Below are 11,982 nucleotides of genomic sequence, written 5' to 3' on the forward strand. Positions count from 1 at the left end.
CAGCGAAAAGACAGAAATAAAGTCAGAAAAACACGAGCACTAGTGCCAAGTGTAGGAGTTGAACTATGATGCGCTCGTTTCATCACAGAGAACCTAAACATCTGGTTCCATGTTCAAAGCTTAGATCTCGATGGAGAACCCAATCATGCTTTCTTGGTGACAACATGATCCACACCGTCAATTTTTCTTGTGACATGACAAAAAATAACTGGAGTAGGTGATCCGTCAATCACATTCCACTCCACCTGAAATCAGGTCAAATCACTGTAATCTAGTACTCCTACATTTAAATCGACGCAGGCAGCACTTCTAGAGTTGTACTACTACATATGAACGAAGTCCGTGCCCAACTGCTACAATCTAGCACACGAAAAAGCAAGCAAGCAAGATTAACAATATGTCCGTCAAGCTTCTCCGGACGCCTACCGCCGGGCAACACCACCAGCCCCTGCTGCAGCTCGTTCCCGGCCTCCTGCTTGTGCTGCTCTCGTGCTCGGCGTCGGCGTCGACGGTGGTCACCCACCTGCCAGGATTCGATGGCCCTCTCCCCTTCTACCTCGAAACCGGGTAAGCATCATCGGCATATGCATGGTGTGCACCTACAGCGCTCTGGTCCGTCGTTGTTGGTGGTTCGACCTTGAAATGGTTTTGATCTAGGAGTTGCATGCCGTGCCTTGCAGATACGTGGGCGTGGAGGAGGAGACCGGGACGGAGCTCTTCTACTACTTCGCCGAGTCGGAGCGGAGCCCCGGCACCGACCCCGTCATCCTGTGGCTCACCGGCGGGGCTCGCTGCTCGGGCTTCACCGGCTTCGCCTTCGAAGTTGGTCAGTCCCCCAAATAGCCGCTCCCGGCTGGTCCTGTTTTCCACTGCAAGTATATATCTCTGCAGCTGCTCGATATGCATCCATGATCCATCGTCGTCTTGCGCCGCAGGTCCAGTAAAGTATGTGCTGGCGCCCTACACCGGCGGTTTGCCGCAGCTGGTACATAACCCGCTCTCATGGACCAAGGTGAGACCGACCGACGCTCATCAACCATGGCGCTCAACTGATTTTGCCCAGCGTGTTTCTTCTTCCTTCCAATATAAGTAGAGCTTTGTGGTTTACATTCGAAAAAGAAAGAGAGAGCTTTCTGGTTTACTGAAGATGGCAATCATCAGATGGCGAGCATCATTTTCCTGGATTCGCCGGCCTGCTCGGGCTTCTCATATGCTCGTGACCCCAAAGGCTGCGATGTCGGAGATTACTCCTCCTCTCTGCAAGTCCAAAGATTTCTGAATAAGGTGACGATCGAGCTGGCCCAGTGCCTTGTCAATAATTCACTACTATGTATGCACAAGAGCTTTGTGGGTTTATTACTCACCGATCAATGCCTGGTTGTCGTCTATGCGTGCAGTGGTTCACAGATCACCCACAGTACCTTTCAAATCCTTTCTATCTTGGAGGAGAGTCGTACGCTGGAAAGGTGATTCCACTTATGGCACAATACATTTCACAAGGTAATTTTCTCTTCCAAACACTACATAAACCTAATCAGTTTGTCTAATTCACATCTAGATATTTTCTAACGATGTCACATCTAACCTCTCACAAATAAGGCAGCAACAAGGATAATGAAAAAAAGCCGGGGAAAAGAAATAGACCACAAACATAGTGGAGATCAGGTTAGATGTGACATAGTTATGTCACATCTAGATGTGTCCTAGACAGACACAAAAACCTAATAGGGTCTGTCTAGGACACATCTAGATGTGACATAATTATGTCACATCTAAACTGATGTTCACTCTGTTTGTGGTCTATTTTTTTATTTCTTATTGCTGCATTATCTATTTGTGGGAGCTTAGATATGACATCTTTAAAAAACATCTAGATGTGAATTAGACAAACTAAACCTAATAACACCACTTGATGCATTCTACGACCTCTTTATAAGGTTGGTAAAGTAGTAGGTACAGTTAGTTGTGCCAAGGAAACTAGAAAAGCAAATGCATTTTCACACATATTTCGAGTCACCAAGCACTCTTTCAATTTGCTTCTACGATGCTCCAGGAACTGAAAAAAGGGACCAGCCTCTCATTAATCTCAAGGCAAGCTATTTTCTAGCCTTCAAACTTTTGTTATTCTTGCAATGGCGAAATGAGGGGAAGGAGTGTAGGATCGTCATAACATTTCTCCTTCTTTCTTGTGTTAATGCACTTAATTATTTCTAGGGCTACCTGATCGGTAATCCTGTAGCAGACCCAAAGTTTGATACAAATTTCCGAGTTGAAGGGGCTCATGGCTTTGGGATAGTATCTGACCAAATATATGAGGTAATTCCAAATTCATTCGCCTCGACAAAAGTGCCGCCATAATTTTCTTTTTTTGTTGTGTGTCGATCTAAAGAATTTGTACCATGTTTTCCTTTTCTTCCCGGAAGGCTGCAATGAAAAACTGCAAGGGGAATTATGTGATCCCACAGAATCAACTGTGTGCTGAGGTGCTAGAAACTGTAGACAGTGTAAGATTTATGTGCTGACATTTTTTTTCTGAACTTAATGCTATTCTCGACATGGGCTAATGTGCATCCCTTTTTTGCTGCAGCTCATCTCTGAAATCGCAGATGGACACGTCTTGTACAAAAAATGTGACTTCACCACGCCAAAGCCCATAGACGACGCTACAAGAAGAAAATTTCTGCTAGAAGAATCAATCGAGCCAAATGACGCGCCCGGCCGACCTACCGTCGATTGTTTTGTCAGTCTTTCGTTATCCTTGGAGTGTCAGTTTGATTATAAGATGGTTGTGACACTATTCTCATTCAAAAAACTCATCTGGAATGCCTTTCAAAACTGCAGACATACGGTTACTACCTGGCATACTTCTGGATGAACAACAAGATGACTAGAGATGCTCTCGGTATCAAATGGGTAAGCCACGTTATGTTTTGCCACAAATTTCTTTCAGAGTATTCGCCTAGATCTAGGGTTACAACATTGGAAGTCTAGAAGTAGTATCGTCTGAATCACTGAGAACAATATTTACGAAAACGAATTCGGCAATAGGGAACAGTTGGCGAGTGGGTGAGATGCAATAAAGAATTCCCCTACACACATGACATGCCAAGCAGCATATTGTACCATCTTAATCTCACCACGAGAGGTTACCGTGCACTCGTGTACAGGTGCGAGCATTGAAGCGACTTTTCTTATTCATAGTAGCTGGTATGGTGATTGTTTTTTCCAGACCTTGTAACCAACACCTTGTGTCTGCGTGGGCTCAGCGGAGACCATGATCTCCTGGTGCCTCAGCTCAGCACGCAGGCATGGATAAGATCCTTGAATTTCTCCATCATCGATGACTGGAGGGCATGGCATCTCGACGGCCAAGCTGCAGGGTTAATTCATCGGACTCCCTTTTTTTTGCACTTCAGCATGCACAAACAAGAGCTTCATGACATGTGCATTATCTTTTCTTATGAGCAACATACCGTTTCTATTTTGCAGATTTACCGTCGCATATGCGAACAATTTGACATTTGCAACAGTAAAGGTGATCTTGTATTCCTCTTTAGATCATTTGTTTTTGTCCACGGAACTGTTCTGTGGTAGCTGTAATAGAGCTCATAATCGCTTGTTTGTGCAGGGTGGTGGTCATACCGCTCCAGAGTACCAACCTCAAGAAAGCTTTGCCATGGCTCGAAGGTGGCTTGACAATGAGCCACTCTGATGCTTTTACCCCACATTTTTTCTCTCTTAACACAAATCCTTGTATATTTAATTTGCATCTCTCCACCTCTAATGATGCACTCAATAGTACTTCCACAAAAACGTCTTACATTTTGAGCCGGAGGTAGTACATCAAACGCTATTCTTTTTCTCTTCACTGCAAGAATGTTCTTGTGTGGGGAATAGATACAATTCCCTTAAGATCACTTACTTCTACTCAACCATGCCTTTATGGCAAGCCAAACGGGTGAAATCGGCGTGTGAAATCATTTCGAGAGGTTGCAGGAAGTGGTATGCACGTATTTAGTGTGTAAACCCATGCTCTCGTCTCATCTCTCTGATTAGATCCAATAATGTCGATGTGCGTGTGTTATCCTTGTTGAAGGTGTTGGCTTGAAGCCTGCTTTCGGGAAGGAAATTCTCGTGTTGGCTGAACTCATCAACATCTGCACATGTGCGATAATTTTCTTCTTAAAGTCTGACTTTTTATCATTTGGTCACATTTCATAGGGTTTGTGGTAATGTTATGGAAGTTCTGCCGTTGGCAAATAATGGCACCCGATTTTTTTTCTTTTTTTTCTGTAAGCAAATTCGTTGACACCCACGATTGATTTCACCTAGCATTGTTAAACTTAAATACAGTGTACTCAATAATAGTATTACTGTGTGATTTAAAAGAAGCTGAAATCATTCAAAGCTCTTCAACTAGGACGTCCAACCACTAATTAACAGATCGGATCCAATTCAAAGCGAGAAGCAAAAGCATTGTGTCTGCCTCTGCCTGGGCAGACGAGGAAGAAACTAAGAAAATGTCCTTGGAGCTTGCCCGGCACGTACCGCTGGTCAACACCACCCCTTGCCGTTGCTGCTGCTGCATCTTGTTCCCAGCCTTCTGCTGCTTCTGCCACTCTCGCGCTCGGCATGGCCTTCAACGGTGGCCCTCTGCCCTTCTACCTCAAAAACGGGTGAGCAGCACTGCCAGCGTCGTTAAAATGGCGCGACTTTCTCAATGCCGGAGTCAAGTGGTCTAACCAACAAGGACGCACTAGAGGATCATGCAAAGCGCAACGATACTCTATCATGTCTCCGTTTTTCTTAATCTTTGTTACGTCGGTTGGATTACCTCTGATCTACTCGTCGTACGCATATATCAAATTCCATGCAAGTCGACTCAAAAAAATGACATGCATACCGCTATATCATCGGTTTTGTTATACTTATTATACATGCACGCCTTGCACGCTGACGGAGACGCATCTCTATTGAACTCATTTTTGCACTATCTTAAGCATCCGTGGAACATGGATGAGTAGCAGTTTGGGAGCGATATAGCGTGGACGTCACCCTCGTGCGCGGTGTGAAAATGTGAGCCGATCACGCATGCTTTTTTGTGACAAAATGGTCCACACCGTCATTTTTTCTTGGCCAAGTCTAGCGAGCGGCCGGCTGCTCGCTTAGCCTACGCGAGCGGCCGCCCTAAACTGGAAATTTTGTGTTCCTTTTTTAATTAATCATCCTAATTAAGAAAACTTTTCACCTGGTCTTTAAATATCTGCACAGACATCATTTCAGTGCATGCGTTTTATTCTTTGGTGTATTTAATTCGTGGTTTTAAAAACTAAAAAAACATAACTTTTAATCCGCATGTCGGAATTAAGATTCATTTTTACCGCTGAAATCCTCGCGACGTGCTCTTCGAAACTAGATCCCGCATGGAGATGTTTCGACGAACTAGTCCTCCTGCCAACTAAATATCAATGTGTGTAACTAGACTAGATTGCCGCGCCAACTGAGCATATGTGTGTGTGCCAAAAAAGTCATGCCAACTCAACATCAATATATGTGCAACTAGACTACATTACAAGCCAACTAAATATCAATATGTGTGCAACTAGACTACATTACAAGCCAACTAAACATCAATGTGTGTGCAACTAAACTACATTACAAGCCAACTAAATATCAATTTGTGTGCAACTAGACTACATTATAAGAGAAGGTTGCACATCGACTTTCATCGAGGCAATAGACTAGTTGCACATCAAAGTTGTCGTGGTTGCTAGGTTGCAACCTCATACGAAGGTGCAGCTCCAAACATTAGTTTTGGAAAAAAGTTGCACGATGTAGTAATAAAGTTGCACAATACAATAATAGAGTTGCACAATATAGCATCAAAGTTGGCATAAAAAAAATTCGTCAAAACATACCCATGCGGGATCTAGTTTCAAAGATCTCGTCGCGAGGATTCCAATAGTGAAAACAGATCTAAATTCTAAAGCACGGTTTAAAATATATGACTTTTTAAAAATTTGAAAACCCAAATATATGGAAGCACGAAAGCACAACCCTGCTTCTCGCGGAAGCAAAACCGTGGCTCTCACGAACGAAAAAAAACAGAAAACATATTTTTTTCCTGCCAGTTCACACCCACTCGCTCTGATCTAAGTCACACGCATATATCAAATGCCATGTAAATCGCCACATCATCAGTTTTGTTATATAGAAATCGTGTCTCTATTCAACTCAAGCCATTGGACCCTAGAGCTGACAATAAGCATTTTCCCACTATCTCAAGCATGCGTGGAAAAGGGACTGCGACAAGGAGATCCGCTATCTCCAATGCTCTTCATTCTGGCCATGAATCCCCTTCTGAGGATGTTTGAGTGCGCCACCAGTCATGGCATTCTAGAGCCCATTCCTCGAAATGTCATTAGGATGAGAACAAGCTTATATGCTGACGATGCTGCCATCTTTGCCTCTCTGGATCGCTCCCAGCTTGATGCTATCCTCAAGATTCTGGAGGTGTTCGGCTCTATCTCGGGCCTCAAAATTAACCCGGCAAAATGTGTTGTCTATCCCATTCGTTGCCAGCAAGATTCTGTGCAGAATGGCCTTGCTGGGTTCAGTGGCGCTGTTGGATCATTCCCTTGAAAATATCTTGGGCTCCCCCTCTCTTTCAAGAAGTTGAGAAGGATTGATTTACAGTCTTTCCTTGAAAAGGGGGCTGCAAGGTTAAGTTGCTGGAAGGGGAAGCTTCTGAACCGGACCGACCGCCTTGACTTGATCAACTCTGTCCTCACGACAACCATCACCTTTTTCCTCACTGTTTTTGCTCCAAATGGTTGGTTCACTAAGAAATTTGACAAGTTAAGGCGCAATTTCCTTTGGAATGCTGATGAGGAGGCACATGGTGGAAAATGTCTCGTTAATTGGAGAAGGATTTGCGCGCCCAAGAATGTGGGTGGCCTAGGCATCAAAGATATTCATGCCTTTGGAAGGGCTCTTCGTCTTCGCTGGCCATGGTATGAATGGGATGATGTGGATAGACCCTGGAAGGGGACTCCGATGCCTTGCGAGCAGGCTGACCTGAATCTTTTTGCGGTATGTACTACCATCTCTGTGGGTGATGGTCGAAGCACAAGTTTTTGGAACCATAGATGGTTGAAGGGACATGCCCCCAAGGAGATTGCTCCTGATCTGTTCAAGCTGGCCAAATCTAAAAAGCTGTCTGTTTGTGAAGCTTTGTCCAATGGCGCTTGGATGAGAGGGTTGAGGAATATAAACACTCCCATGCTAATGGACTCCTTCATTAATTTTTGGGCCTCGTCCTGCTCTACTTCTGCTGTGCTGCTACTTGCAAGAGATGCGTTCGGCCTCCTTAAGGAGGCAGGGGAATAGTAGCCTGAGAGTGGCATGGTTGGATGCCTTTGGCTTCATCATTTTTTCCCTTTTTTTCTTTCTTGATGTAATCCTTTCCGGCTGCTGCTCCGGCAGTCTTGTACATTCTTTCCCTCTACTATAATGAAAAGGCAGAGCTCCTGCCGTTCCGGTTAAAAAAAATAGTCCCCTCGTGGCCTCGTGCACGGTGTGAAAATATGAGACGTGGAGTAAAAAAGATGTACGCGAACATCAGCTTATTTCGTGTGCATTCGTTATCACCGTTGGGGCCTTAGGGGCCTGTTCAGCTTCTTATTCCTTAGCCTCTTTTAACACAAACGCAGACACTCGTACCGCAAAACTGGAGGCGTTCGTAGTCGTAGGTGCTTCTACCGCAAAACTGGAGCATGCTGCAGATATTGAAGCAGCGGAAGCAGCGGCTCTAGCAGAGGACCTGAAATTAGTGGCAAATCTTGGCATTAATTCGCTCCTGGTGCAGATGGACAGTTTAACCGTGGTGGAATCTCTAAACACGAACTCTGGTCATTCTATGATAGCTGGCCATTTACTTGATATTTGTCGTAGCCTTATATATGGAAGTTTTCGGAAAGGTCTTAATCAAGCATTGTAATAGAAAATCTAACATGGTAGTGCATGTGCTAGCCCAACAGGACCGTGTTGATCCTCCTAATCTGTGGTTGGACACACCTTCTAGTTTTATTGCTAGATTTTTAGCAGATGTTGTAACTGTTATTTGAATTAATAAAGCTAGTCATGAAGACCTTTTCGTCAAAGAAAAACCGCACACTCGTACAAATGCACATACACACACATATGTAGCACGCGCGTACATCTATTTCTATGAGCATCTATGAGATATTGAGCCGGCATCACATTTTAAGATTAAAGAAGTCATCACAGGTGCCTTCGTAGTCAACGGAGACATCTTTTCCCCTGCTAAACTAGCATCGCCGGGAAAAGTAAAATAGATTTAGAAAAATACGAGCACTAATGTCAAATGTAGGACTTAAACCCCAGTGGGATCAGTCAATTATTGAGGACATAAATGCACGAGTGCCAAACAATAAGTGAGTAGGTGATCCGTCAATAACATTTCCACTGCACCTGGAAAGTCAAATCACTGTAATCTATAGTACTCCTACATTTAATTCGACGCGAGCAGCACTGCTGGAGTTGTACTATAAACGAAGTCGGTGCCTACAACTAGAAGCAAGCACACGAAAAAGCAAGCAAGCAAGCAGGAATAGCAATATGCCCGTCAAGCTTCTTCGGACGCCCACCGCCGGGCGACGCCACCACTTGCTGGTGCTGCACCTCGTTCCCGGCCTCCTGCTTGTGCTGCTCTCGTGCTCGTGCTCGGCGTCGGCGTCGGCGTCGACGGTGGTCACCCACCTGCCAGGATTCGATGGCCCTCTCCCCTTCTACCTCGAAACCGGGTAAGCATATTGGCATGTGCATGGTGCGCCCACCGCGCTCTAGTGCGTCGTTGTTGGTTCGACATCTTGAACTGGGCGCGAGAGTTTCTCATGGCCGGCCGGAGTTGCATGCCGTGCGTTGCAGATACGTTGGCGTGGAGGAGGAGACCGGGACGGAGCTCTTCTACTACTTCGTCGAGTCGGAGAGGAGCCCCGGCACGGACCCCGTCATCCTGTGGCTCACCGGCGGGCCTCGCTGCTCGGGCTTCAGCGGCTTCGCCTTCGAAGTTGGTCAGTCCACCTCTTGCCGCTCGCCGGCCGGTCCGGTTTTCCACTGCAAATTAATACTACCTCCGCGGCTAATCCATGAGACCCATCCATGAGTTGATCCATGGCCGTCTTGCACCAACCGCAGGTCCCGTGAAGTATGTGCTAGCGCCGTACACTGGAGTTTTGCCGCGGCTGGTACAGAACCCGCTGTCATGGACCAAGGTGAGACCGAACGACGCTGATTGCTGAGCCTTGTTTCTTCTTCCTCTGTTCCTCGTTTATACTCTCAGGAACAGAGGAAGCATTTTTAGCTTCGTGGTTTACTGACAGCGGCGATCATCAGATGGCGAGCATCATCTTCCTCGATTCGCCGGTCTGCTCGGGCTTCTCGTATGCTCGTGACCCCAAAGGCTGCGACGTCGGAGACTACTCGTCGTCTCTGCAAGTCCAAAGATTCCTGAACAAGGTGACGATCGAGCTCGCCCAGTGTCCTGTCTGTCAATAATTCAGTAAGAGCTTTGTGGGTTTATTACTGGCCGTTCAATGCCTGGATTTATGTGCAGTGGTTCACTCATCACCCGCAGTACCTTTCAAATCCTTTCTACCTTGGAGGAGATTCATACGCCGGAAAGGTGATTCCACTTATTGCAACATACATTTCACAAGGTAATTTTCTCTTCCCAACAGTCTACATAATCCCTAATAACACCACTTCTCTACAAGGTTTGTAAAGCAGAGCAAGGCAAGTTGTGCCAAGGAAACTAGAAAAGCAAATACATTTTCACACATATTTCGAGTCACCAAGCACTCTTTAAATTTGCTTGTACTATCCTCCAGGAACTGAAAAAAGGGAGCAGCCTCTCATTAATCTCAAGGCAAGATATTCTCTAGCCTTCAAACATTTGTTATATATTCTTGCAATGGCGAAAGGAGGGCAAGGAGTGTTGATGCAATTAATTATTTCCAGGGCTATTTGGTCGGCAATCCTATAACAGACCCAAAGTTCGATAGAAATTTCCGAGTACAAGGTGCTCATGGCTTTGGGATAATATCTGACCAAATATATGAGGTAATTCCAAATTCATTCGCTTTGACAAAAGTGTGGCCATAATTTTTTGTGTTGTGTGTCAATCTAAAGAATTTGTAGCATGTTTTCCTTTTCTTCCCGGAAGGCTGCAATGAAAAACTGCAAAGGGAATTATGTAATCCCCGAGAATCAACTGTGTGCTGAGGTGCTAGAAACTGTAGACAGTGTAAGATTTATGTGCTGACATTTTTTTTCTGAACTTAATGCTATTCTCAACATGGGCTAATGTGCATCCCTTTTGCTGCAGCTCATCTCTGAAATCGCAGATGGGCACGTCTTGTACAAAAAATGTGTCGTCGCCACGCCAAAGCCCATAGATGATGCTACAAGAAGAAAATTTCTGCTAGAAGAATCAATCAAGCCAAATGAAGCGCCCGGTCGACCTACCATCGATTGTTTTGTCAGTCTTTTGTTATCCCTGGACTGTCAGTTTGATTAAAAGATGGTTGTGATACTATTCTCATTCAAAAACTCATCTAGAATGCCTTTCAAAACTGCAGACATACGGTTACTACCTGGCATACTTTTGGATGAACAACAAGATGACTAGAGATGCTCTCGGTATCAAGGGGGTAAGCCACATTATGTTTTGCCACAAATTTCTTTCAGAGCATTCGTCTAGATCTAGGGTTAAAACAATGGAAGTCTAGAAACAGTATTGTCTGAATCACCAAGAACAATATTGACGAAAACGAATTCCGCAATAGGGAACAGTTAGTGAGTGGGTGAGATGCAAAAAAGAACTCCCCTACACACAGGACATGCCAAGCAGCATACCGTACCATCTTAATCTCACCAAGAGAGGCTACCGTGCACTCGTGTACAGGTACGAGCATTTAAGCAACTTTTCTTATTCATAGTAGCTGGTATGGTAATTGTTTTTTCCAGACCTTGTAACCAATACCTTGTGTCTACGTGAGCGCAGCGGAGACCATGATCTCCAGGTGCCTCACCTCAGCACGCAAGCATGGATAAGATCCTTGAACTTCTCCATCGTCGATGATTGGAGGGCATGGCATCTAGGCGGCCAGGCTGCAGGGTTAAGTCACCTGACTCCTTTTTTGCGCTTCAGCATATGCAGAACAAGAGCTTCACGTGCATTATATTTTCTAATGAGCAACACATCATTTCTTTTTGCAGATTTACCATCTCATATGCGAACAATTTGACATTTGCAACAATAAAGGTGATCTTCGTTTCCTCTTTAGATCATGCTTTTTGTCCATGAAACCATTATATCGTAGATGTAATAGAGCTCATAATCACTTGTTTGTACAGGGTGGTGGTCATACTGCTCCAGAGTACCGGCCTGAAGAATGCTTTGCCATGGCCCGAAGGTGGCTTGACAACAAGCAACTCTAATGCTTTGACCCCACAAAAATTTCTCTCATAACACAATTCCTTTTATATTTAATTTGCTTATCTTCACCTGTAAAGATGCACTCAATAGTGATGTATATGAAAGAGTAAATTCCTCAAAAGCACCACATTTGTGGCTTGGGTACTCCTTTACCACATTTTTTGTCCAAAATCACGTGAAGGATGTTGGACATCCAGAACCCAGCACGAGTGTGCACACAAATTTTAGTGTTGGGATATCAGAAGACCTTGATCCAATTATTGAGGGAAATCATGAAGGAACAAAAGGTATTGATGAGATAACCATTAACTATATTGATCTAGGAGAATCATACAATAGAGAGACTACAATTGTCGACACTTATTTATCCTCTAGAATTGCAGAAGGCCTCGATTTGGATTGCGAATCTAAGTCCATGACAGAGTGCATGAAGCGCTCAGACTGGTCCAGATGGAACGCAT

The 11,982-nt window shown here is 44.7% G+C and overlaps 2 protein-coding genes across 3 annotated transcripts; both read left to right on the top strand.

Annotated features, from left to right (window-relative positions):
- The first annotated feature begins 221 nt into the window (after positions 1-221).
- LOC147974679 (serine carboxypeptidase-like 13) lies at positions 222-4,203 on the top strand. 2 transcript variants are annotated; one of them, XM_087517682.1, is made up of 14 exons: positions 240-567; positions 681-826; positions 936-1,012; positions 1,162-1,284; positions 1,398-1,500; positions 2,054-2,091; positions 2,215-2,316; positions 2,424-2,504; positions 2,588-2,740; positions 2,842-2,913; positions 3,049-3,167; positions 3,267-3,380; positions 3,490-3,535; positions 3,629-4,203. In XM_087517682.1, exons 1-14 carry the CDS (start codon positions 398-400, stop codon positions 3,710-3,712), a joined length of 1,428 nt encoding a protein of 475 aa, XP_087373808.1. In that variant the 5' UTR covers positions 240-397; the 3' UTR covers positions 3,713-4,203. The 2 variants fall into 2 exon arrangements, with proteins under 2 accessions (XP_087373807.1, XP_087373808.1); XM_087517681.1 differs by having other exon boundaries at positions 222-567; positions 3,490-4,203.
- A 4,362-nt stretch (positions 4,204-8,565) lies between these two features.
- Positions 8,566-11,676, top strand: LOC147974680 (serine carboxypeptidase-like 16). Its single transcript, XM_087517685.1, has 14 exons — positions 8,566-8,825; positions 8,950-9,095; positions 9,220-9,296; positions 9,418-9,540; positions 9,638-9,740; positions 9,912-9,949; positions 10,042-10,143; positions 10,247-10,327; positions 10,409-10,561; positions 10,662-10,733; positions 10,869-10,987; positions 11,087-11,200; positions 11,302-11,347; positions 11,440-11,676. The coding sequence occupies exons 1-14, from the start codon at positions 8,641-8,643 to the stop codon at positions 11,521-11,523; spliced, it is 1,443 nt and encodes a 480-aa protein (XP_087373811.1). The 5' UTR covers positions 8,566-8,640; the 3' UTR covers positions 11,524-11,676.
- Positions 11,677-11,982: the final 306 nt, after the last annotated feature.

Source organism: Triticum urartu, chromosome 4A (genome assembly GCF_056163025.1).
Source record: "Triticum urartu cultivar PI428250 chromosome 4A, HENAU_Tu73, whole genome shotgun sequence".
NCBI classification, from domain to species: domain Eukaryota; kingdom Viridiplantae; phylum Streptophyta; class Magnoliopsida; order Poales; family Poaceae; genus Triticum; species Triticum urartu.

Excerpts from the sequence above, each read along its gene's own strand:
- LOC147974679 (XM_087517681.1), top strand. The coding sequence starts at position 398 with ATGTCCGTCAAGCTTCTCCGGACGCCTACCGCCGGGCAACACCACCAG. Across the intron at positions 1,285-1,397 it reads TCCAAAGATTTCTGAATAAG|TGGTTCACAGATCACCCACA; the intron begins GTGACGATCGAG and ends CTATGCGTGCAG. Across the intron at positions 2,317-2,423 it reads TATCTGACCAAATATATGAG|GCTGCAATGAAAAACTGCAA; the intron begins GTAATTCCAAAT and ends TCTTCCCGGAAG.
- LOC147974680 (XM_087517685.1), top strand. The coding sequence starts at position 8,641 with ATGCCCGTCAAGCTTCTTCGGACGCCCACCGCCGGGCGACGCCACCAC. Across the intron at positions 8,826-8,949 it reads CCCTTCTACCTCGAAACCGG|ATACGTTGGCGTGGAGGAGG; the intron begins GTAAGCATATTG and ends CGTGCGTTGCAG. Across the intron at positions 10,734-10,868 it reads ATGCTCTCGGTATCAAGGGG|GGAACAGTTAGTGAGTGGGT; the intron begins GTAAGCCACATT and ends ATTCCGCAATAG.